Below are 27468 nucleotides of genomic sequence, written 5' to 3' on the forward strand. Positions count from 1 at the left end.
AGAGAGAGAGAGAGAGAGGGAGGGAAGGTCACCACAGGTCAGCACCTGCCTGACAGCCTCAGCGTCTGCTCTCAGCAAGACTCATCGATATTCGCTCCCTGTCACCTTGGAAAAAGAAAAAAAAAAAAAAAAAGACCCTGCTACCTACAACCCATCAGCAAGTAAACTAAGCTTAAGAAAAAAAAAATATTTAAACGTAGTAGAAGCCACAGCAGCTGAAGCTGATCCCCGGGTAGCATGAATAGCATGAATCAGATAGATACAAACATGCAATACACCTACAACTACGAAGAAGATGAGTACATGACCCAAGAAGAAGAATGGGACAGGGACCTGCTCCTGGACCCAGCATGGGAGAAACAGCAGAGGAAGGTCAGGGAATAAAATAGCGTGTGTCCGTGTATGTGCTTCTATGTGGAATGATGTCCTCTCCTAATGCCACACTGCATCTGGGTTGCCAGGGCTGTACAGTAAGGGGTTCTAATTTTGTAAAAGAATATACTTCATGTCCTATAAAGCATGTATATAATATATATTAGCTATACCATATTTTGATGATAAAGCATTCCCTCTTGGGATTCTTGAGTGAAACCTGTGTAAAATGGAACTCATTTATTAGAGTCAGGAGTTTCTTTTTGTATTGCACTGGAAATATTCTGTTGGTACCTCGAGATTTAACTATTAGTATTTCACTAATTTATAACTCCTTCCTGCGTCTTCCTCTCAGAAAGCAGACTCTGAATTTATGTGTGTGCCTGATCGCTTTTCAAAAACAGTAAATTGCAATTATAAAGTGGGGTTTTAAAACTGTTGTGCAAAAAAAATTGCAATATTTCTGAAAGCAGACGGAGAAAGTGCTTTTGAAATTGTGATCTTGTGAGTCATCTCTTATGAATATTTACTTTTAATTCTGACTGAATGATCTGACAAGGAAAATATTACCTAGAGATATATCCAGGCTAAAAAAAAGCTGTTTCATGATTGGGTCCCACATACCAATTCACTGTCTGGGAAAAAAGTGGATCTGTAAACTCCTGAGAATATATCTTTGTAAAGAAAAGGCTGCTTGCCTTTTAAGTGTAAGAAAACTATTATGCTAGTAAACACCGAATTTAGGCAAGTAAGCACTGAACGTAGGCAGAGATTATAATCCCATCAGCGGTTTTTTCGGTAGTTTGGTACTTTAGTAATATTTGCAATGTATAATTTCAGAACACTGACTTTTTAGAAGCATATGGAAAACAAAGAGAGTTGAAATATTGTAAAGGATTTGTTACATCCTAATGTAAAAGGTGATGTTGAAGTCACAGCTGACAGATCTGGGATTAAAAGGTTATCTGCTGGTTACAAGAGTGGAGAAAAAAAAGAAGGCAGTGGGGAGAGAGAGAAACAGCACTCTGGACACTAAGATTGAATATGCTTTTTGCTATGAGTGAGCAGCTCACTTCAAAAACTTAAGTAGAGGTTGCCAGCTTATATCTGATGACAGAGTCTGGCCAACCGTTACAGTCAAAGCTTCTATGTGAAGTATAGCTGTAAAAGTAACAATGAGTTTGCTTTTCCATTAAAATCGGCAGAGGCCATATTTTCATCTCAGTTTTTACTTGTAGCCTTCCTCCTTCTGTGATTTTCAGATGGTTTTATTTGATTTCCTACACTCACAAGTGTTTGAGTCCTGCTGTATGAGTACAGTGGGAGAAGTTCTGGGCTGGGTTGAAGTTCACTTTTCTTGATTTACCAGCTGCTGCAACTCCTAACCGATTATTAAACTGTGCTCATCAAGACTGACATTTGTTTTAATTTGGCACTCTTTAGATGATGAAGTATTCTTTTATGTTTTATAATGAGAATGGAAATTATCTTAGTGCTTAAGTGCTTTAGTCATTTGAAACTGCTCAGCCATAACAGGTTGTGGTTACATCTAATTAGAATTCAGTTGTCCAGCATTTCAAGGAATGCATGTTCAAAATAAAGAAATAGTGGGCAGATTACTAGTCATTCCTCTAATGCGGTTTTCCTACAATGCAGGTAAGTGATAAAAAAATAAAGAGAATTTGGATTCTGTAGGCTTTCTTATGTTTGCAGTAGGTGTCTTTACTTTTACAGAAGAGCAGGGAGTAGTTAGTGTAACACCCAAGGTTTTGATTGCATTGAAAAATTAAACAGACTCTACTTTACTTCTGTAGAATAAAGACATTGTGGCTTTGCTACTTTATGTTGCCAGTCCTCGGGTCTCAGTTTTGATATTAAAATGATACCACAGTGCAATAAAATTTAGGAGAAGGTATCCTCATTCCCTGTCTTGGAAAGGAGTCTGAATTTATTATTATGTGCAAAGTGCATACTCTCATGATAAAGGGCCTGATAAACTTTATACAATTTCAAAGCTTCTGTCTTTCTCTGATTGGCATGAAGGCAACTGCAGCAAGTGCTTTCTTTATTTCCTTATTTATTAGGAGAAGATTGCAGATATATGGGCATGAATCTTTGTTCTAACTGGTATTATAATATTAAAAAGTGATCTCAGTGGAGCCCTGGCAGTTGGTAGCATATATTTTCTATTAGACCGTCTTGGAACAAACCAAAAATAAATGCCATTGTTTCTATTGTGGGCTGCTCTCTCCAGACTTGCCATTTCAGTGATATGCCTGGTATGACATCTGTCAACAGATGCTGGTAACACATGATGACGTCCATGGGATTACAATGGATGTGACGCCTAATTATAACCATGGTTCATAGAGTATTATGGTCTGCTGTAGTCCAGGCCCCTTGGTGGTTGCAGGTGTCGGAATAAATATGAAGTACACTGTAGGAAAGGAAGTTGAGCTGTAGCTTAGCTCTGTCTCTCTGATTGTGGACAACAATTTAAATGCTTTAATTTGGGTAATGTTTATCCTGTGTCACATCAAGAAATCAAGAAAATACAATTTGACTATTTGCTACATTAGACGTAAAAACTCAGACAGGATCATGTGGTTGGAAATTTCAGGCAGCAACTGTAAAAGAAAGACTAAATGACAATTAAAATTTCTATTTTGGGAAGACAGGCTGCCTCCAGTAGGAACTAGAGCGCTACAGCGTTGTTGTCTTTTGAACATGTAGATGGGAAGCATGAGATTCGAAACTTTTGAAATCTGCTCCGTAAGCCGGTACACTTCCACTGTCCATGTACGCGTGTTTCTTCAGTACTACACAGAAATAAAAGAGTATTGGAAATGAAAAAGTCTGACTGGAGGGGATGGGATTCTCTTCTTCACTCTGCTCTGTAACTGTAGGCAAGGTCAGCTCACCTTACACCTTGGTGTTCCTGCTGGTAAGAAGAGGACAGCGGTGGGATTCCTGACAACTGGTAGATGTGGTTGGCTCTGTGGCGTGTCAGACTGGTGATTAGCTGTCTTTCCGTCCTTACCCTGCTGGACTGGAGTGGAAGTGAAAATCATATGAGCTCACAGTGGAAGACTTAAAACCTGATTTGTCTTCTCTCCATAGTAAATTTATTTCTTAAGTTTCGAAAAAAAAACCATTCAAGAAACTCCACAAGTCCTTGAGTTTTCACTAGCCTGTATCTCAATATAACTAAAAGGAACACAGGAAAATACAGTGTCCCTTAGCTTAGAAGACCAAGCTCAACAATGCTACTCAAAATGCAGATGTGTTACATTTCTTCCACTGAGTTTCAACGGGGAACACTACTTGGTGAGCTGTGTGTTAAATGGTGCTCCTTCGTATTTGTAATTTTTGCTGTAAATACTTCATTACAGGAGTGTGCTTTTTTTTAAATTTTGACGTGAAATGTGGTTTGACAATTTTCAAGGAAGTCTTGACGATCAAGATCTGAAGGCTATGAAACAGGTGTGATCCTGTCTTCGGGACAGTTGTGTTGTAAAGTACTAAACTGGCTCCACAGATCTCATAGGTGTCTACTCCAGTCATTCAGACATGTCTCTGACACTGTCGCACTAACATGGTAAGGAAAGAACAGTAAACATACAACTTGCCTTACTGGTTGTATAGATGAATGATATTATTCTAGCTTGCTGGATGGCCCTGATACTAATGCTTTGTTAATGCAGAAGGATATCAATGAAGTTATCAAGGCATTTTTTGACCATTTTGATGTTTTTTTACACTGGTGTAGAATAAATGAGAAAAGTCATAATATTTATTTACCTTTTTATTGAACTATTTGTGGATGCAGATCTTGATGACACTGAACGCTCAGTGAGGACTTCGGAAAAGGTTCTTTAGGAAAGAAGCTGTGTCTTTACAGTCTTCAGCAGATGACATTTTCAGTGTGATCTATAAGGATTTATCTGCATTACCTCCTTTGGCTGGTAATACAATTCCTGTTGTCCTTGCAGATAAAAAAATGCGTTTGGAAGCCACATATATGGCAAATTATTTGGAAGAAGCTACCAGGACTATAGATTATGGACAACATCCTTCTTTTTCTAGTGTTGCTGCAACTTCATTAAGTTCAGCAGATTTGAGAGGTTCATTGCACCCTGAAAGAGAAATTGACCTTCAGTTCAGTCTGACATCAGAGTTCATAAATACGATTACAGTCAGTGCCCTGGATTCACTCTGAAGTTTTGTGGTCTTCTATGGATGGAATCTAAATTGATTTCTTATCGGAACCTCTTCCTGGAAGAAATCTACTGATGAGTGAGGAGACAGATGAAATAGTGGAAAGAAGCAACTTCACTCTTAAACCAGGAAGAGAAGGAGAGAAATAACCGAGCCTGAATGAATGAATGATAAAGAATTGTAGGCAGGAAAACACTGGCAGGAGAGGCTAGATCCCACCAGCAAAACTCAGTACTTTATAAACACTTCTCCTGGATTTACAGGCTCCAGAATGAAATTGTTGGCATGGAGAATATAGCAATATCTACAATCTGTACAGGGCATTCCAGCCTAAGTCATGGTTTTTCACTGAGATTATCTGGAAATAATCAAAGCTGGAGTTCTGGGTCTGAGGTTATGGAGGACGATGTTTGGGGTTTTTTTTTCTGTGGATGTAGGATTTTGGGGTGGAACTTTTAGTTTTGTTTTGGTTTTGTTTAGTTTTGAATATTTTTGTTTGCTTGTTTTTAGACTGTGCAAAATTCTTTCCTTGAATAATCAGTCTGTTCTGGGTGTGAGGTTATGGAGGACGATGTTTGGGTTTTTTTTTTTCTGTGGATGTAGGATTTTTGGGTGGAACTTTTAGTTTTGTTTTGGTTTGGTTTAGTTTTGAATATTTTTGTTTGCTTGTTTTTAGACTGTGCAAAATTCTTTCCTTGAATAATCAGTCTTGGGGTTAAGCTCCCATAGCACACTGACAAACCATCCATCTCTTGAGGATTTTTAATGAGGTGACACTTTTTACCCACATGGAATACCAATGGAATTGTTGAGAAGGCACAGAGATTCCCCTCTGCAAGTGAGCAACATGAACAGGCTCTGGATGACAACGAGTAGTGAATGCAAATGTGAGGGAGGTGAAAGAAACACTCCTTTCTAAGAGTTTATCAGCATTCTCATTAATTCCTAGCACTTGACAGTAGGACATTTCTTATAAAGATGGGTGTTGTGGGTTGAGTAGCTTTAGGACTAACTTCAGGAGGGGATTTAATTTGTTAGGAAAATCCACTCGAGTAAAAAGCAGAATGATAGTCAGTGGAAAAATGCTGTGCTACACTAAGGCATACACAGAAGTTCTCTGCCTCCCTTACCTTTTATGCAGGTGTCTTGGGAATTCTGTAGGTTGAAATACAGAATTTTCTGTAGGCTGAAATACAGAGTTTTTCATTAATACTAATAGTTAGAGAAGCAAACAATATTACCTTTTTAGACTTTTTTTTTCTAGCATGCAGTCAGTACTGTGACTGTCTTCTGTAGAAGTACAATGTCTTGCCAAATGATATATGCCACCATAGATGCAGAGTGTGCCTTATGATAACATGATATTTCAGCACCACATGGCTGAATGCTTAAACTCCAAGGTGCATCAAAAATTTTCCAGTAGTATATGCCAAAATCTCTGGTATTAAGAACACACACATAAAACATCTCTTGTTTCACTATAAATCCTGAGTGCTCTTTAAGTTACCCTCTCAGTGGTAGATAGCTCCATGTAGAGTCTCACTCAGAAGTTGGTAGTCAATGGATGGGCTTCATTTTTTCCTAACACAGCATGTCTTGAATTTTCAGCATATTCTGTAACTGTCCTAAATATTAGACATTGGTGCAACAGGACGACATGGAGTTGCAGTTTCTCTATTCCTGTGAAGAGTTGCCATGAGGGTATAGCAATATGGGACGTGTTTATGGCTTGCTCTGTACGGTTGGCCTCTTCGAGATTAGTGCTTGTCGAAATAGTAACATGTTAAATTCCTCTTGCTGATGTTACTTGTGTGGAATGCTGCTTGAGAGGAACATGCCGAAATGATAGTGGAACGATCATATTTTGTCAGTGTGCTTCATATTCTGTCTTGGAAGCTGGTCAGTAAGGTGTACAGCTAAAGAAGGTCCTCAGTACTGTAGTGATGGTGTATAAAGGAAAAGTCAAGGAAAGCTGATAGGAAATTCACTTAACTAGAAGTGTTTATGGAGGTAGGTTTTTTCCAATGGGAAGGTTTTCTTTATCAGTACTCAATGCAAGAAATCAATATGTTACTCAGTATTATATTCTCTATTTAAGCTCAAACGGCCCTCTCAATATTGACCCATTCCAGGCTCTTCATGCTTTTGTTAGTGTTGTCCAGTGGATAATTCCTACAGTCCAAATCAGCTGTTAATTGCCTCTCACCCCGGAATGTCTGTCAGCAACAGAACTATATGATTGTGGAAACAAATTATAAGAATCATTTTATAACGGAAAGCAAAGGCTACCTTATACTTGCACTCATGGGTACACACCACATACTCCCCTGAAGTTTGTATGGTAACAAGTCCCCAGATACACTGATCCAATTAGTAAGACAATAAAGATTGGAAGAAAGTATGGATCTAAGTATGTTTCCATAAGCTGCAACCAAGGTGCTTAAGAGCTAGAGAAAAGCTGTGTGTTAAGCAGTGGACTTTGCCATAATCTCTTGGGGTGGGAGGTCTGCATCTTGCCATGGATCTGTGTTTGGGTCACTGGAGAGTTGAGGAGAGGCATGGGAGGTGTTTGCTTGGAAGAGCACTGAGGGTCTTCAGCCCTGAGGCTGCAGTAAACAGGGAATCTGTGCTCATACAGTTTGTAGCCCTGTGCAAGCAAAAGCGAGGCGCAGGTATGTTCTGTATAGTAATGAATCCCAGTAAGAAAATACCATGGTTATATCGCCAATTTCCAAATCAAACTAAGACACCTCTGCAAGATGAATTTTGACTGCTTTTTGCCGATGGGATGACACAGTTCAAAATCTTCCTCTGCAGCCCTTCCATCCTCTTACAAATAAGACAAAAAAGGGATTTCATCATTATGATGGAAAAAACGAATACCAAATGCCTAACATAAATTTAATCGCTGTTGTGTAAATTCTCATCCATTTAATGACATCTAGTTTAGTTAGTAATTTCTGTATTGAACTTTACAGTTCTTGGCTATGCAGTGTTTACTCTCAGCTGATACTAGAAGAATGCATTCATATCCTCTTAAATTTCATTCCTAGTAATTTGGGGTGATTTTCAAGTATTAAGTATTTGTAGGACATCTTTTCATGAAATGCTGTGATAAGGGTGTGTAACATTTGTTAGAATATCACTGGATTTGTTGGTTTTAAGTATGCCTCAAGTTGAGAGACTTGATGCATAAAGCTGATCATAACTCTACAGATTCTGTACAGTGTTCTTTTTCTACCTGATAAAAGTGGTCATGTATTTAATGATGGAAGTTACCTCTTTCCACGGGATTTAACCAGCAAACACAATGTTATGATCACCCTCTGTGATGGTTTCTGTAGGTATTCTGTAGTAGCTCTTCCTGCTGGCAGTACAAGTAACTCTTCAGTACAGATCAAGATAGCATAGTCCTAGTAATCCTTCAACTACTGGCGTGAAAGGATTACTGGGCAGGTGTTACTGCTCAGCAGGAAGAGGTAGAAGACTTTGAAATGCAGTGTTCTCTTTTTAGGACTATGGCCCACTTGAAATGGTAGCTTGTAGAAATACACTTCATTCTTTGGAAGGCCTGTCCAGAGGAAAGCAGCAGCTGACAGTTGTCTGGCTAATGTTTAGTTAGTTTCTATACTTGGACATTAAATTTCCATATGTGCACATAGATGAGAAAATTAGTCTTGAATTTGTGTCCTAGGTGCAAGAATGGGCACTGCTGCTTCTATGTCTGGTCCTAGTTTTCCCTGCTTTTCATTTAGAAGGACGTATCACCTTTGTCCTTGTCTTCCTTTCCCAAATAGTGCTTGTAATACCTATGTGCTGGCTTTACAGGTGAAAGTCCTACTGTATTTGGGATGAGTAAGATTTTCCGTTTCCTTCAAATGCTTCCTTCTGACTGCTCTTAACTGTCGGAATCCTTTCAGCTTGAAATCTGGTGGTTGTTCTTACTTCTCTTCAAAAACCCGTGAGCCACCCATTGCTTTGATAACTAGCAGAACCTTATTTAGAGCAGATGGCTTCTACTCTTAACTGCCTCCTGGAAAAGCCTTGCTCACTCCCACTACCATAGCAGGAGTCTGTGGAGAGTGACTGCCCGAGGCTAAAATTAGCATCTGTGATTATTCCTTAAGCATCTAAGGAAATGCTCATATTTTCTAAAGGTGCTGAACACCCAGGCATTTCCACTGACGTCAGGAGGAACTTCTGTCTATTTTGCACCTCTGAAAATTAGCCTGCTATTTTGGCACTCACAGAAAGGCTTAACCATCTATCATTAAGTGATATTTTTTTTAACTCAGTTCTATGTTTAATCTTGGCAGCAGTGTAGCTTTTCACTGCTGCAAGATTTAAGACATTGCACTCTTTAATATGAAGATTGGCACCCAGCTGCACTAAATGCAAATAAGAAAAAAATACAATATGCATAAAAAATACATAAATGATTGTGTAGCTCTGGGCTTTATTTTACCTCGAGGAGCTTCTTTAGGCTATGGAAAAACCTCTGTGGTCCCAGTTCATCTCCAGCTGTACTCTGGAGTTCAGTTCTGCCACACGTTTTCTTTGACAGAGGAGACACTCTACTCCCATCCAGAGACTTCCAGTCTCCTTCATTTGCTGGTGCAATGATCTGCGGTACACAAGATCGCTGAAGAAATTTATTCTTACCACTTCTTAATCCCAAGTCATTTCAGTAATGTAGCTTGCAGTGTAGCCCCACAGGCAGCTATAACTCTATGTGTGTGTATTATGTATAATCCACTTATCATCCATCTCTCATTAATATTAGAAGACAAAACTGTACATGAGGCTGAAGTTTGCTCGCTTTCCTTTTGTCTGTCACCCTTGTTTCCATGACCGAGCACAAGTCCCAGCATGGCTCCTGTTAAGAATAGATGCGCTATAAACAGAAAGCTGTGTGTTTAATTGACAAAGCAGTTTGCTTATCACAAACACTGTGCTGTCTAAAACACAGGTGTTTATGCTTTCAGCAGGTACAACCATCATTGCTTGTTATTTAACCATCTATTCTTAGGTTAGTGCTTGAGAACAGGTTATTTAGTTAAATTTCATATTTATATATAATCAAACCATCCAAAGGTCCTGAGTAATGTTTTGGGTTTTATTCTGTCCTTAAGAACTGCTCAGTAATTTAGGAACCTGAGGCAGACTAAAAATTATTTCGGAACTCAAATTTTTCTGAAAGCCTGCTGGCTTGCAGGATATTTGAAATGCTTTGGAAGATATTACTTTACAGCTAATGCCTCATAAAAAATATTAGAGCTTAAAAAAATCAACCTATACTTTTTAAGTAATATCTTTAACAGCAGAAGTTATCAAATAATTTAAAAACAAATTCTGAAAAACAGCTTGAAGTCAGAATTGGGTTTTCCTTTTTTTTAATCATCAGTTGCAATAGTAAAGAGATTGACATGGACAGATTGTGTACTTTGTGTACTAAGAAATACTGAATCTAGTAAACCGGTGTATATGCCACAGAGGAGCTTTTTGTTGCATAATTGGGAATTAACGCTTGAGATTTTAATTTCTCTCTAAGAATTCCAACTGAAACGTTAGTTTAGATTACAAGTGAAACTAGACTTGTTTGTCTTCAAATGTACTATATAGCAGAGTGCAAAAACATTTACTATGTAAATATCTTGGGGTCTGACTGTTGACATACTTTTCCCATCATTTATTGGTGTCAGGCACTTAAAGAGATGTGTGTGGAATTGAAAAAACTCGTGAAATTGAAAAATATCTCTTTTAGCTTTCTCAGTCAGAAGACATGCTTTTCTGATTATGGAAATGTTTTAAAGAATATTTATAAGTTGGATAGGAACATACTTTTATCCCACTCTGACTTTATTGACCAATTTATAATGGATTTACTTACTCACCTGGCAGTGTAGCATATAATTACTGGTTAAAGATAGCATGGTGAAGAAAATCAACAGAGAAAGCAAGGGAAAGACATTTGGAAATCCAGTCAACTAAATCCTGGATTAGCCTACTTTAATTAATCCTTCTATTTCCAGAGGGCATACCTTTAGTTCCTTCCATACTATAATGTATGAATGTTTCTTTCATCTCACCCTAAATAGTATTTGGTCATTTAAATATGTATCTGCTGAAACAAAAATGTTAGCCAGTAGTATCTGTGATAGTTCAGGAGCTCTTGGGAAACCAGGAGGAGCCACTGTAGGGCACAGCTGGTTCAAGAAGGACCCAAGACTGGAAAGGAGAATAGGAGAAACGATCTCTTTATAAGAGGGTTGATTTGACACTGATAGGGTAATGTTAATGCATGTTCTTTATTTCTCTCTTACTTGAGAGAAGGCCCCAAGCGGTATAAAGGGCATAGACTTCATCTCTAAAACACACCTGCAGGTTTGTCCCTTGCAGATCCACCACAGTAATTGAGACCCTTTTTGGATTACCTGTACTTCATTTTTAACTCTGCACAGGAAGAGGTAAAAATAACAGAAATTATGCTCTTGTTCCATAATAGCAAACAAGTGACCAGGTGGAAAAGAGTATAGAGGGAGAGAAAAACCAGAAAAATCACTGATCTCAAACCTTTTATTATTGCTGAAACAGTTCCATCCAAACCAGCTGCTATGCTGGACCTTGTTCTCACTAGTGAGGAGGGGCTGGTGGACAACATGAAGCTCAAGGGGAGACTTAAGCTGCAGCGACCACAAAATAGTTGAATTCAAGATCCTTAGGACAACACAGCGGGTGCACAGCAAGCTCACTAGCCTGGGCTTCAGGAGAGCAAACCTTGAACTTTTCAATGACCTACTTGGTGGGGTACTGTGGGATAAAGCCCTGGAGGGAAGAGGGGCCCAAGAAAGCTGGTCAGTATTTGAGGATCATCTCCTCCAAGCCCAGGAGCAATGCATACTGACAAAGAGGAAGGTGGGCAAGAATGCCAGGAGGCCTATATGGATAAACAAGGAACTCCTGGACACAACTGGTTGCAAAAAGAAAGCCCACAGAGGATGGAAACAGGAACAGGTAACCTAGGAGGAATACAGAGAAGTTGTCAGCCAGAGGTCAGGTTAGGAAAGCTAAGGCCCAGACAGAATTAAATCTGTCCAGGGACATCAAGGTTGACAAGAAAAGCTTCTACAAGTACCTCAGTTACAAAAGGAAGAACGGGGAAGATGTGGGCCCTTTCTGGAAGGAAACAGGAAACCTAGTCACACAGGATTTGGAGAAGGCTGAGGTACTCAACAACTTTTTTGCCTCAGTCTCACTGGTAAGGTCTCTAACCACACTGCCCAAGTTGTGGAAGCAAAGGCAGGAACTGGGAGAATGAAGATCACCCACTGTAAGAGAAGATCAGATTTGAGATTGTCTAATGAAACTAAAGGTGCCTAAGTCTGTAGGACCTGATGAAAACCATCTACGGGTCTGAGAACTGGTAGATGAAGTTGTAAAGCCACTTTACATCGTATGTGAAAAGTCATGGCAGTTCAGTGAGGTTCCCACTGACTGGAGAAGGAGAAACATAACTTTTCAAAAGTGGAGAAAAGGAAGACCCAGGAAACTGGGTCTCATTTCAGTGCCCGGCAAGATAATGGAGCAGATCCTCCTGAAGGCTTTGCTAAGGTACATGGAAAATGAAGAGGTAGCAACCCACATGTCTTGACCAAGGCCGAATCCTGCTTGACAAATCTGGTGGCCCTCTGTAATGGAGTTACAACATTGGTGGATAAAAGAGCAACTGACATCATCTTTCTGAACTTGCACAAAGTGTTTGACACTGTGCCACATGACATCCTGGTCTTTAAAATTGGAAAGACATGGATCTGATGCATAAACGGCTTGGTGGATAAGGAACTGACTAGATGGCTGCTCTCAAAAGAGATGCAGTCAATGGCTCAGTGTCCAGATGCAGTCCTGTGATGAGCGGTGTTCCTCAAGGGTCAGTACTGGGACTGGTGCTGTTTAACATCTTTGTCAGTGACATGGACAGTGAGATTAAGTGCACCCTCGGCAAGTTTGCTGGCAACACCAAGCTGTGTGGTGCCATCACTACACTGGAGGGAAGGGACGCCATGCAGAGGGACCTGGAGGGGCTTGAGAGGTGGGCCCAGGCCAGCTTTGTGAAGTTCAACAGGGCCAAATGCAAGGTCTTGCACCTGAATCAGGGCATTCCCAAGCACAGATGTAGGCTGAGTGATGAGTGGATTGAAAGCAGCCCTGCAGAGAAGGACTTGAGGGTGCTGGTTGATATAATGCTCAACATGAGCCAGCAACTCATGTGCTGGCAGCCCACAAAGCCAACCATGTCCTGGGCTGCATTAAAAGGTGTGTGGCCAGCAGATCAAGGAAGGTGATTCTGCCCCTCTGCTCTGCTCTTGTGAGACCTCGCCTAGAGCACTGCGTCCAGTTCTGGAGCCCCCAACACAAGAAGCATATGGACATGTTGAAACGTGTCCATAGGAGGGCAATAAAGATGATCAAAGGGCTGGAGCACCTCTCCAATGAGAACAGGCTGAGGGAGTGGCGTCTGTTCAGCCTGGGATAGAGAAGGCCTTACAGCAGCCTTCCAGTACCTGAAGGGTCCTACAGGAAATCTGAGGAGGGACTTTTTATATGGGCATGCGGTTATAGGACACGGGGCAATGGTTTTAAACTAGAGTGGGGTAGATTTAGGCTAGGCATCAGGAAGAAGTTCTTTACTTGAGGGTGGTGAGACACTGGTGTTCAAGGCCAGGCTGGATGGGGCTTTGAGCAACCTGGTCTAGTGGGAGGTGTCCCTGCCCATGATGGGGAGGTTGGAACTAGATGATCTTTTAAGGTGCTTTCAATTCAAACCATTCAATGATTCTATGAAACCTGTTGGCATTTTTACTGTGAATCCTTTTCTGAAGATGCTTTCTAGTTTGGTCATGCTCTTGTGAAGTAGACATGCTAAGTATGTAAAGCAATGCTCCAGAATTAACTTCTTTTTAGCTACGTAGAAGTGACCCTATTTCTTTTGACCCTGTAACAGTTAAACTTTTCCTTGGTATATTGGTGTTATGACATAACTTTTCCAATCTTTGTATTTCTTAGTTTTTCAGTAGTTAGATCCAAAAAGTACACCTTAAATACAGCTCTGTCGAACTAGTGCTTACAGTGAGACCTCCCAAATATTGCTTTACTCAAGTCATCCAGAAGGCACCAAAATGCAAATAGCTTACTCTTCCATTAATGCCCTCAAAAGTATCTGGAGTTGTCTTGATTTTGTTCACCCAAGTATCTAAAAACTTACAGACAGCAAGAGAGAAACGATGCATAAGAGAGGGATGTTTGTGAGCATGCATCAGTACACTGGAAATTTCTAACGGAACCTATATGCTTCATGCTCTGCAAGCTCTCTGCTTAGGTCCCTAGTGTCCTACCTGATTGGTTGGAGAGATGTCTCTTTGTGACACATATATATTTCTATATAAATGCAAATATGCAGTCTTTGTTACGTTGGTGATAGAGTACATTAAACCCTTTATAAAAATGTGTACAGCATTTTTTTTGCTGCACTCGATGTTGTGCAGTGCCAAATCTATTTTAATACTCTGACTTCTGGATGTGAACTATTTTATTTGTAGGTGTGTGCTATAAAGTTTTGTGTTGCAAAATGATCATGAATGCTGTGTAAGACACTATTTGGTATAGCCCTACTGCTTCAGGTTGCAATGTCAGCATTACTCGTTTTTATAGTGGAAATTCAAGCTGTGCGAAGGGCAGAGTATTGGAATGGAGGATATTTTGGTTAGTGCGCTCTGAAGTTAGGTTATCCTATTAGAGGAAAATACAGTTGTGCCATGCAAATAGCTGGCAGTCTGCAGAGGCTCAGTCTGGATGCTGTGCTCTCCTAGTCATGCCATGTGGGAGTGCTGTGTCTACCAAGAAGGCACAGGTCTTTGTGGGCGATGCTTCTCTATTTTTGCAGATTTCAGTGGGAAGGGCAAAACTGGACAGTAGCACGTTAAAAAAATAAATAAATCTACCATGATATGTTAAATGCTAAATTATTAACTGCTAAAACCTATATGGCCTACTGCAGAACATCAACTGTCCCTGAAGTTTTTCTTTTGAGGGAAATACAAAATCAATACCTGAAAATAAAAGAAAGCAAAAGACGTTGATCAAAAATAGCTTATTCAAAAATTCACATTTGTATTGCTCCATTAGTCCTTTCCTTGTTTATTTTTATTTTGTTGTTAAAGCTTTATTCACATTTAAGAACTATATTCTGAATATGCTTGATTCACAGATACTTTTTTCATCAATATTTGTTTTTTGAGGCTTGTGAAAGAAAAGCTCTTTTACTTGCTATGGCATTTTAAGTTTGCAGAATGTACATGAGACTAAAATACTACACAATCACTCAGTTTTGGAGATGAACAGAGCCCTCCTAATTCTGCATTTAGAACTCTTGGTCCATGGGACATATTTATATTTCAGCTCTGCTGTGGACAGATTTTTGACAAAAAAGTAAAGAGGTTTTACTGCTTGAAGGAAGTTGTACAAAAGCTATGGAAGTTGCTCTTCAACTCAAATATTGAATCTTTACCCACTGTCTGTCTTTTCACTCTCATTAGAAAAAGCAATTCGATATGGGGGCTATAAGTCAGAAATCTGTTAGCTATTTGAGAACTTTTTGTTTGCTTCACAGATTATATCGTTTATTTACCATTCTGTAGTGTTAATCTTATACCTTGAGAATTTTAATGCGTTGAATTGTGGTATGCAATACAAAAAATTCAGAGGTATTAATTCTCTTATGACAAGGTATTAATACACCTGCTGTTTTATGTAAAAAGCAAAGAGAGTAGAGTCATCAGAAAGCGTGTAACTGTAAATGATGTCATGCAAATTGTTATGGAAGTAGGAAGGAAGATGAAGAGGTAAGGTCATTGCAAACAGCAAGGGATTGTTCCGTGTTACTCCCTCTAGCTAGAATAAGTTATTCAGAGCTGCTATAGAACAGCTAGACATTGCCATTTGGACAAAGGCTTCTCAAAAAGAATTACCTCAGTGGTGTTTGTGACCATCTTTTCTTCAAGGATTCGTGCATTTGATGTGAATGAACAAACTGCACTGTGAAAATAATCATTCCCACCCAAGGAAAGCTGGCTTGCAAAACCCTGACCGTTACCACTGCGTAGCAAGGTGGTGACAATATTAATGAAAAGACTCAGTATTGCAAAGCCTTCTGAGAGAAATATTCGAATAGCTCCTACTCAGGATGAAAGATAATCTTGTGCTGAAAATGGACTTTTAACATATTGATTGGGAATGCGTGTCTAGGGGGAACCTTTTGCTTTTAGGTCAGTGTTTTGAACCCAGGCCAGGTGAATAAGTGACAAGGTTGCTAACACATGCAGACTGTTTGGTAATGTCTATGGGGTGAGTTGTACTCTCAGTTTAGCTCCTGGAGGGACAGGTGTCCCCATCACTTAAACCACCAGAAATGGCAGCTTCATTGGAGGTGCACAAAACTGACCTTATTAGTGAGAGGTAGGGGCAGTGACTTTTCATCCTAGAGGTGAAAGCTAAGGCAATTTCTGTGTGCGAAAATGCTTTCTCAGATTGCATCTGTGGGGTTACTCACAGTCAGGCTATTAACAGTTCCCTGAGCAACTTCTTTCTCCATACCTAAGTGGTTGGCACATTTTGTAATTTGCTAAGAGTCTAAGGAGGGAAGGCTAACTAGCATGCAAGTAGATTTGCCGTAGTAGTTAACTGGGTTATGCTAAACAGCTAGCTTTTATTTTTAAGTGTAGAATTAACTTTGGGTGACTGAGAACAGATGCCGAAGATGTTGATAATTGTTATGTGTTGTTTTCCATCTGCTCACAGTAGGTTCTGGTTTTGATTAATTTTACAGTTCTTTATTTACAAGATATTCAGCTTTCTAATCTTTCTTACTACTATTTCTTTACTGGGTTTTTTTTTTTCAGCGTAATGTTTGAGCACCTCAAAAGCAATGGTGAATATTCCCCCACAATAGTGCTATGGGATATGGAAGGTTTATTAGTCTCATTATCCTTGAACACAGAACTGGGACGCTTAAAAGTGCTCAGCTATGGCTAACATCTGCTCCCATTGTTGTAAAAAGGCTTATAGACCCATATGAGGAATTGTGGGTCATAAAATGCTCAGCATTTAGGACAATAAAAACATTTTTAAAATTCCTATCTTAAATGACTTAAAAGCTATTGCAAAGTTGAGGAGAAAACACAAATGTCAGGTTCTCTTCTCCAGGATCATACTAGAGACCTCAGGAAATGTATGTACCCATAGAACAGACCATTGAATCCATTTTTATTTTAATTTGGTTTGTGTTTAACTTTCCGTGAACACTCTTCTGCCTATTAACTTTGAATCTTCTTTTCATCTGTCCTGTTACATTTCTCCAGATTTGTTTCTTTATTATTCTCTGTCTTCATCCTTCTACTTTTTTTTTTCTCCGATATCCCTGACAAATCTCCTGTGATACTGTATTTCTTTTTGCTAAGGGAAATCAGCGGATCATATGAAAGTAGGAGAGAGACGTGGGGATCATCGCAGAAAGAACACTGACAGAAACAAAATTTTTAGCAATCTGTTGCATGCCAAGTGCTTGGATTCCTGAAAGGGAGTTGTTCTGTGCTGAATGGCTTCTTATTTTGTCGTCTTTGGATAACATATATACTAAGTTTTAGAGCTTCTCAGCCACAGAATCTGGAAGGAAAAAGTCTTCTTGCCTATTCTTCCTTTTCAAGGCTGCAGTATAGATGTCAATTAGGATGAGAATCTTCCATGAACATCATAGAAAGTATGACTGGGAGAATCTGAGAAAACAGTTAATCCATTCACCTACTTTTGGGCAGAACCAAATATGCTTGTGCTGTTTTCAGCACATTTATCTAGCTTGTTCTTGATGATGTCCAAGAGGAAAGATTCCACATTTACCCAGCCCATCTCTTCCAGTGCTTCACTACTTCTCCAGTTAAGAATTAATGTAAATCTTCATGATTTTTACGTTCGTGGCTATTGATTAAATCCTGTCTTCAGTAAATACAGAGACCTGATTTATATTCTTTTCCGTTGTGGCTTCTTAAATGGTTGAGACAAGTATTACTCTCTTTTCAAGCTTTTCATGACAAACCCTCCAAATTGTTCTGTATTTTCCATAGATTAAGTTTTCTAGAATTTTATTATTTTCATGCCTGTTTCATGTATTCTCTCCAACTGGTCTATATTCTTCCTGAATTTTGTGCCCACAAGAAGACACAATGTTACAGCTAATCCCTTTCCAGCACTGAGAAGAATGGGTGAAATACTTCAGATATTGATACACTGTTATTCTGCTTAGATGCTCCAACATTGTATTTGCCTTTTCTCACAGCCTAATCTGATCAAAACAATGTTGTGCTGTGATCCACTGTTACTCCCAGATCCTCTGTGTCAGTGCTACTGCCCTGCCAGTAGTTCTCCATCCTGTGTTTTTGCACTTATTTAGGAATGTCTGGAGTTTAGGTAGGAAAAGTCCTGAGGGGAGGACATGCATGTACCTAAGTGCAGGCTTAGAAAGGTAGCACAACACAAGTTTTTGCTTGCTTGTCCTTGGAAGTTTATTTTGTTTTTAAATATGAATGAATTCTGCAAAAGTTGATGCTATTTGCCTTGTGAAGCTTTCCACTTTTGCTGAAATAAATTCTGCCATGCGTTTTATCAGCTATGAGACTGTGTTCCTCCCTTTATTATGAAATTTACTGTATGGAAATATACCACATACCACTATGGTCTGATTAGTGATAGGAGTGTGTTAAAAAATATTCAGAACTAAAAGAACACACAAGAAGTGGACAGTAGGGACTTTTTCCTGACAGTTCCTTTGTCTTTCTGATTTCTTCACCTTAACAAATTGAGAAGGTTGCAGATATATTGTAAATATAATAATAGGTAAACATATCTGGTGGTTTTTATAATGAAACATGAAATCCCGCCCATTTTTTTACTAAAGATTTTCATTGGATTCTTGCCTGTTTTATTTTTGTATTTTATTTTTCTGAGCAGGGCTCTCATATTTGAGTGACTCTTGGAATTCCAAAAATGAAAAGTAGATTTATACCAGAATTGTCTTACAGATCCTGAACACTTTTTAGTTTCAAATGGGATTTTAAACATTGCTTGTTCTCCTACTTCTAAAATACCAATGTTTCAAATGGAAAATAGATTTAAAATATGCAGAATTATTTTAAACTGATAAAGATACACAAGCAGACAACCCTATGGTACTGCATCTATTTTGAGAAGTCACAGATTTGGATCATATGGATGCCTGCTGCTGTAAAACTTCATAAATGGGTGTCCTAAAAAGAAAATAGAGCTGTTGTAGCATTATACCCATGATCCATCAAAGTCCTGACCTGTCTGAAGACTTACCCAAATTTTTATGCTCAAGACTGATGCTTCTCTCTCACGTGTAAAGATGGATTTCTGTGCCTGACAAATTTGGTCTTTTCCAGGTATCTGGGTGATCCAATAAAGATATTATCTGCCTCTCAAGCCCCTCAAGGTCCCTCTGCATGGCACCCCTTCCCTCCAGCATAGTGATGGCACCACACAGCTTCAGCCTTGCCAAATTATTCTTGAAAGGATATTTGTATGCTCTTTTTTTTTTCTTAATAGTGAGCACTGTAAAACAGACATGCAATCGTTCAGTACTGGCAGGGGGTTGCATGTTTTACAGGAAACCCTAGACTTGCATAGGATTAGGCCACCTGCTTTGGAAGGAGTGAGGTCTCCCGGGGCTCTTCTATGCACGCAAAATGCAGAATGCTAGCACGACATGTGCAGTGTCCTGTGTGATGGATGCATCCATTTGACGATGCCTCCTGTGAATGATAAAATTAAGGAACTGGAGTGAAGTTCCCTTGGTTGCTAGAGCAGATCTGCAGACAGTGCAGACTATGCTAGCATGCCATCTCTGGCACCATCTCTTCAGCTATATGGGTGGATGTGCTGGGGCGGGGAGGGCTTTCCTCAACTTCCAACTTGGAGACCTTGTGATGGAGCTTCTGCTAACTTCCTTCATGAGGTGGTTCTATGCTCTCCTTTCCCTTGTTGCCAGGAATTTGACTGTGACATAATGCCTATGATTTGAGGGTTTCCTTTTCGTGACTTTTGGGAACTCAGTAAACATTTCCCTTCCCTTAGCCTTCATGGTATCTTTCACTGCTCTTTCATTGTGCTTCAAGTTGTTGCTGTGCTCTGCTGTGTTTAGTGTTAAAATCACACTTTGCCTACAAAGTGTTCTGACGTGATTGGGTTGTGCTGGTGAACCACTTCTCCTGTTATGGTTACTCTAGCTGAATTTTACAAACATGTACCAATGCATTTAGGCTTCCACTGCATGGGGAGATAAAGGCAAGGGGACTGTAATGATTCAAACGAACAAGTAACACGTAAGATTTTATTTATTTTCAATTCATAGAGATATATTAGTGCATCTAATACACTAAAAGTACACCTGATCTGCATGGGCTGGGAACACCAAAAAGATGTCACATGTAGTCACAGGTTCACATCAAGGTAGTTTATAAAGGTTGTGTGATTTTTTCTGCTGTGTTTCACTTCCATATCCCTTCTTTTGAGAGCAGAATTAAATACTGAGAGAACTAGGGCCAATGCCGGGTATATCCCAGGCCCAGAGAAAAGCCCTGATCCTGCAGTCGTTAGAACACTGTGTGGACACAGGATCTAGGAGATCATGTTGCAGGTTCGCAACTTGTATTTTAAAACGTTGGTAACAGACAGATGGGAAATTCTTCAAGGGGAAACCTCAGTCTGGCCTTGTGGGAATGTTCTGGCAGAGCTCTTTCTGTAACACCCTTGCCGTGTGCTCAGAGCCCAGTAATGTTCCATATAGCTGCGGAGTGAATCACTGCATCCCATTTAGCCTAGAAGTAATGAAGACCCTCAGCTAGCACAACCAGAGGAAAAATACTTCAGAAGGGCTGTAAAGCAGACTTTTAAGAAGCAACTCTATCAGACTGAGATAATTAGGGGTTACATGTGTGTATATAAACAAATGTGTTGAATGTTTATATTCTAAATTAATTTTGTTCAAGTATGTTCTCCTGCTGTGGGTATTTGAATTTAAGGTCCACTTAAAATGAGTTGTGCTTTTTTTTTACCTAACAGACACAGGAAGTATTAAGTTTCCTATTAATTTTCATAAGTCATAGATTAAAATTAAAATTTGTCTATATTTTCTTATGTAAATGTTACACAAAGACTTTGAAACTTGTAAATATTATAGTAGACAGAAACTGATTTAAGTTGAAGGGAGTTAAATAAAGGCAGTGTTCACCTTTGTTATGAGATATACTTACTAAACAGGGTGCGGGTCTCCGATCCTTTGTTGGTGTGGATCTTCTGCTCATTTTCAGTTATGAGTGCAAGTAAATAAATCTTCCTGAACTTGTGGAGTGTATCTTCTGTACATGTCCCCATGCAAGTTATGCTGCTGTTTCAGTGATGTATGTTTTGAACTTGCTGTCAGTGCCAAACTAGAAATTTACCCCGTGGCTTCAGCAGGTGGAACAAGTTGTCTTGTGACACACTGATGGGTAGCAGTATTGGACAGAGTGGTAACTGCTGCTCTCTCAGTTCTCTTTATCCCTATTACCACACTCACATTTGAAACTTGTTATTATAGCATCTTGTTTTCTGGCTTTGGAACACTATCAAAAGTAGGTTATCCTTGCACTCACAAAAAAAGGATGTGTGGGCTTTCTCAAAAGGGTTGGAGAATGCAACTCTCAGAGAGATCACATTTTCCATCAAAGCATGTACTTCATTATGCTTGTATAAAAATACTTGCACAGAGCAGGCATACCCTAATATTTTTTTGTCATTAGCTGCAGTTGATTCATAATTCATTAGGAGTATCTCCTTTTTCTGCTCCTTGGGTGCAATTGTACCTGTCAAGAGCTTGTGAAATTAAGTGCTGTGAGTAAGTTACCAGATAAGGGTTTCTTTGGTGTGTTTTTTTTTTTTTTTCTATTTTCCCTCAAGTACACATTTTGCCATTACAGATCTACGAATCCAAATTACGGAGAACATGCTACTGGCAGTTGTCACAATGAGGCTGAGTGGGCACAGAACATAAACTGCGCTCCCTTTTGTGGAGTGAACTTTTCCAAAATAGACCTGTGACAGCAGTAGACAATTAATAGTGTGTTAAGAGAATGTTTACCTGTGGGACTGCAAATTGTTTGGCTTTTGCACTGCCTCCACTCTTCTATGGTCTGTCATCTAAAAACATCAGCGAAGTTTCTTTTGTAGTAACAACTTTGGAAAGGAGAAATCTATTTATTTTTAAAATTTGTAGAGCCGCCTATGTTAAATAAATTCTAAAAAGAAATGTCTAGCTTTCTAGGCACTTATTTGTATCCCTCCTGGTATTCAGCTTGGTGCCTTCAGTCCTGCCTTGTTTCTCTGGGCAATCTGATACTCTGAAATGTGCTGTACAGCTCAGCAGAAAAAGGAATTTGCTTTGTCTAAGTCATTTAATAGCTTTTTAATCCCAGTGGATTACAAATTTGCAGGGTACTATATGCTGGCTGTATCTTGATCTCCAGGACTTAAACGTGCTCTGAATTGTTTCTTAAAAACTATGAATAGAATTGTTAGTTAAAGCCAAAGCAGGAAGAACAAATGGTATCACCATAAGACTAGAAGGATGAGGGTTAAATAAAATGTGGATTGTGGAAGCTGTGAAAACTTTCAGGTTGAGTTTGCAGCAGTTTTAATATAATCGCTTATCACTGAAACATAGGAAATGCTTCCTTAAGTAGCATTCCTATAGCCATGTTTAGTCCCAGGAATTTAAATAAGCCAGTCTGGAAGGCACCAGCTGATGAAGACACATGCTGAGAGTCTGTTGCAACGCGCTGCAGCGATGCTTTCCATGAGGTGCAAGACAAGTGTCGTAAGGGGACAGCACCATTGCATGACCTGCTGTGCTGGTAAAACAGGAAGCTCAGAGAAACTGTAGTTTAGGTAAAAGATCTAAATCTCTTATTCCAGATACAGTAGATAATGTAAACTGTCTGGATAGAGAAAGCCCCCACAAAAAAAGAATCCACGCACAGTAGAGTGCTTCAGCCGGAGTTGTTATCTCAAGAATGGAGACTTTGTAGGTAATTCCAAGTTTATCCTTCAGAAAGCTACAATGTCAATGACGAACTTTAGTGCTACTGGAAACAATCTTACACAGATACAAAAAGGCAACCCATAAAACCAGTGACTTTGGTGAAACTATTTATTGAAAACATCTTGACTCAGTAGTAGTAGCATCTTTTTCTTGTTTATGTCTTAGCAATATTGGCTGCTTAGTGTCTTCATAAAGTGAACAAGATTGAGAAGAGACCTCGTCTCTCAGCAAATTCAGTGTTATAAAATGGCTGTTTTCAGTAGAAACTATTTAAATTGTTCAAAAATGTTGGGACCTTTGGATAAAACTTATGTTTCATGTCTATCAGTGTGGCATCTAGTATGTTGAATCAACTGTTGTAGAAGCTAAATAGGGGACCACAGTGAGATTAGAGGTGGACAAAATTCTAATTTGCTTTTATATATGTATTTATATATGCATATATGGCCTAAGAAGTGCCAGGTTCCATTTCTTCTTAAAAAACTAAAGGAGAAGTAGCATTCTTCACAGTAGGAATAGATTTGTGTTTTAAAACTTCTTGACTGGTGGAGTTGTTGCCATTGAACTATTAATTAAATGAAAAATGGGGAGAACTCCGATGCCACAAGGTCAGAACATTCACCATAGATGTCTAAAAGAAGAGATGAAAATGGTTGAGTTTTTTCTCCAAAACCCTCTTTGAGTTTAGCATGGCTGGAACAATTCTACAAACTGCAATAGCATCTGCAGATGAGCACATGTCCATCACTTCAGCTTAATTTATGAAAGGCTCTTTCATTTGCTGGTTCAACTTTCTGACATTTATTGCCAAATTGCCATGAAAGGTTCATATATGTTTGCCCTGACTGTTTCCAGCTGTTGTTCCTGTATTGCCATAATATAGTTCTTTCTAAGGATGCTTATTACAATTTTTAGTATTTGCAAATGATGTCGTGCTAAGCCTTCTTAGACACGTTATCACCAGAACAAGATAACACTTGAATCAGACAAATTAGTCTTATAAACTAGATCCTAACCCTCTAATGATCCAAACCAAATACCATCCTATGAATCCCATCATAGTGAGCCCTGAGGGTAGAGGTACCTATTGCCGCTGATGTGATGCTTCATATGCTCTGGTTTCAGGTCTCCCATAAGCTCAGAAATAAGGAAAGTTTTACCTTCCTGAATTAATACTTTTCAAGCTAACATCCTGCTATTAGAATAGATATATGTGCATAGATGCTTCAGCTGCAGCCATACCTATCTCCATCTACAGACAGAAAGACCTTTTTATGCCTCTACCTGCAAATCATCCTCTGCAAGTCAACAGAATCCCTGCCCAGAACCACTTCCAATGCTCCCTCTGCCTTTCTCTGGATATCTAGAATTGGGGGTTTCACTGCACACCTCCCACATGTCACAGAGTCGCAGAATGTTTGGGGTTGAAAGGGACCTCAAAAGATCATCTAGTCCAACCCCTCTGCCAGAGCAGGATCACCTATCATAGGTCATGTAGGAATGTGTCTGTAGCACTTCTTTATTCTTTCAGTTGGGTAGGAGAAGTCAATAAAACTAAAGTTTATCGAGCTACTCCTTATCACTGTAGGAGCTTTGAGAAGAGCCCAACAAGCTGCTTATAAATTCTTCACATAAATTGAGTCAAACTCAGAATAAATTAAAATGTTATACTTCAACAGGAACTTGCATTTTTAAGAACAGACTGTTTTGAAAGTTCAATGCATATCTTCTTAAGGTATGATATCTGTCTAGAATTTACAAGATTCAGTTCCAGGGAAAGTTTTTTCCTTCATCTACTGGCCTTTCTTACTCTGTTTCTGAGAGATCAGAAGTTAAATGGTCTAAAAAAACAGGCAAGGAAAAGGAAAGCAGAAGGAAATTTAGTATTTTAATAGGGATGTAGGATGTATTTTATTTTTGTAAAACTTTACATTATATGTTTTTAAACTATGGTAATTTGAAATAGCAAAAGAAGGGGAATTCCAAATATCTGACAGTTTTAAGTAGCTGAAGTCTAGCTTACCAAAATGCATGGCCTTTGAAAATTTGAAAAGAGACTAATTTTTACTAATTTTTATAGTAGCCCATGTTTTGATTTCATTCCTACAAAATGTAATGTGTGTATGACCTCTGTAGATCAGTGGACTTAGTTCTGCAGGTAAAAGCAGACTTGGTTATTCTTTGTGGACAGGGAGAAGCTCATGGTTGCTTTTGTCACTGTTTTAGCCCTGCAATTTGTCTGTTTCATGAAGTTGTGGTAGTTTTCTAAAAATTGTATAACACAGTTTAAAAAGAAAACTCTTGGTAGGACAGGCTATATCTGCAGGCTCTGAATGTGAAATTTGGGTGCTTGCCTTATTGTAAGCTTTCAAAACTGGTTCTAATTGCCTGTGTTTTGAGAAGAAGGCTGGCTGTTTCCCACTGTAGTTACAGGTAGCAGCAGATGCAATTTTGCTGGCATCCTTGCTGTATAAAGTCTCTCTTCAGTTGCTTCCTCTCAAAGAGTGTTCCCACAACTTCTTGCCTGTGTGAAATGCATGTTACTTGTCCCTGGCATAAGTAATTGGGATAAGAACTGTGTATCATGATGTGAATTCAAGTGGTAGAAGTTTTTGCTTCTGTGCTTGATACTGCCTACATTTTACTGTTACACAGCTTCCTTTACATCATATCAATCTTTCTTTTCAGGAAGAATGTGTAACAGACAAGTCCAATTTAAAGTTGTCTGCTCATAAAATGTTAAGTGTAGTAATAATTGTTAGACAAATTTTACCTTGTGTGGAGATCTTTTTTGGGGATGCATTTACGAGCAGAAACTTGCACAATATTGCTTCTAGTCAAGCAATTCTTTGCATCTTCATGAACGTCTGGGGTAGGAATTTGGAGCTCAGCAACTTATAGAAAATGAATGGGAGTTGGACATCCAAACTGCAAAGGCAGTAGTTAAAAATCTTAGATGCAGTGTTTACTTAGATGGCTTAGCAGTTGTTTTGGAAAATGCCTTTTTGATAAGTTGTTTTTTTTTAAATTACTATTGCAGACGTTTACAGCCTGGTGCAATTCCCACCTCAGGAAAGCGGGCACGCAGATTGAGAATATTGAGGAGGACTTCAGGAATGGCCTCAAACTGATGCTTCTCTTGGAAGTTATCTCAGGTTGGCTAAAATACAGTTTGCTATGTATGTACGGCACACTGAAATACTTTAAAAAAAAATCAAAAATTGTTAACAATTCAGAACAATGAACACAAAATCTGAAGTAGACTGAAAAATGAAAAAGGTGAAACAAAAGGGAAGGAAAGAATGCTCTTGGAAAAAAGCTTTTGCTTTTTCCTTATCTTGAAAATTTTCTGGTTTATGCTTGCGGTCCAGAATATCACAGTCTCACTGTATCACAGTATCACTGACATCACTGTGTTGTTGGACAAGCATTGGTCTTTGTCCCTAACAATTAAAAAGACTTTACACTTGGATTACAAGTTTATTTTATTTCATTTGCAGTATAAAAGTTTAGCTTTGCTTTTAATAACTTTATTGGATGGATTAGTGCTTTCAAAAGTGAGTGCTTAATGTAAAACTAGATCAGTGTGTAGTCACAAGTGAAAGGTCCCATTTTCCAAAAGGGTGGAACATCCAAGAATTCCTATTGTCTGACTGATGTAAGCTCACCATGTCAGTTATTTTACATGTCATTCATAGGGGCACTTCCCAAGGTACACTCAGAATACCCCTTAAGGGGAACGGAATAGCTCAAGTAGCAGACACACAAGAGAGGTGGAAAAAAGCAAGAATATTTTAAAGATATTTTTATGGAAAGACAGTTTACATTTTTTCTGGAGATTTCAGTGAGGAAAGAAGATCTTCAAATGATTGCTCTTCATGAAATGGAGTCATATTTTCCAAAATTATTATGCTTTGTGATCATTTGAGAAGATAAGTTCATTCGAAGGCATTAGCCTATGGTCCAAAATTATCTGCTCTGCTGTACTAGATGAGGTTGTTAAAAGCCATTATTCTTGGCCAGATGTGGCAGGGTGCTACTGCTGATCTGCTGGATAGAGACCAGCCTGCCTTTACAATCAGGCAGGTAAGGGTGATGAGCTCCCACCATCTTAATAGTCAGCTACTCTAACACAGAAACTAGCAATGAACCAGAAATAGTAGCAGGACACATTCACATATCTTCCAGATGTTAGGACAAGCAAAAATTTTACTCTGGTTTTATTGCTGTATCAGATGTTTCAATATTTGCGATTTCTCTTCAGGCTTTTCTTCAAAGCCATTTGACATTGTTTCAAGAAAAATGCCTGTTAAAGTAACTGCTAACTTTTAGACAGTGTTCAGAGCACATTCACTCCTGAGTTCTAATCACTTGGGTGTCTGTAGTTAAGCGTATGTAACAATAACCACATTAAATTTGTTATTCTGCAGGGGAAAGACTACCGAAACCAGACAGAGGGAAGATGCGCTTCCATAAAATTGCAAATGTCAACAAAGCTCTGGATTATATTGCCAGCAAAGGAGTGAAACTTGTGTCAATCGGTGCAGAAGGTATGTGACGGAGCTTGACAATGCACCTTGTTTAGATCCTGGGCATTTGTGTTGTAAAGAAGTCTGACAAAGACCCTTGGCCAAATTGTGTGGGCTGTTCTCTCTCTATGAGATGCCTCAAAAATC

At 39.0% G+C, this 27468-nt stretch overlaps 1 protein-coding gene across 5 annotated transcripts in view; it reads left to right on the plus strand.

The window, feature by feature from the left end:
- Position 1: 1 nt before the first annotated feature.
- LOC104276522 (alpha-actinin-2) overlaps positions 2–27468 on the plus strand; it is a 70449-nt gene continuing 42982 nt past the window's right edge. For 3 of the 5 annotated variants that reach the window (XM_009872880.1, XM_009872883.1, XM_009872884.1), the window contains exons 1-3: positions 268–372; positions 25833–25947; positions 27223–27342. In XM_009872880.1, coding sequence (XP_009871182.1) covers positions 268–372; positions 25833–25947; positions 27223–27342 — 340 coding nt within the window. Of the gene's footprint in view, positions 373–25832; positions 25948–27222; positions 27343–27468 lie in introns of all 5 variants that reach the window. The other 2 variants (XM_009872881.1, XM_009872882.1) reach the window with 2 other exon arrangements.

Source organism: Apaloderma vittatum, unplaced genomic scaffold (genome assembly GCF_000703405.1).
Source record: "Apaloderma vittatum isolate BGI_N311 unplaced genomic scaffold, ASM70340v1 scaffold77, whole genome shotgun sequence".
NCBI lineage: Eukaryota > Metazoa > Chordata > Aves > Trogoniformes > Trogonidae > Apaloderma > Apaloderma vittatum.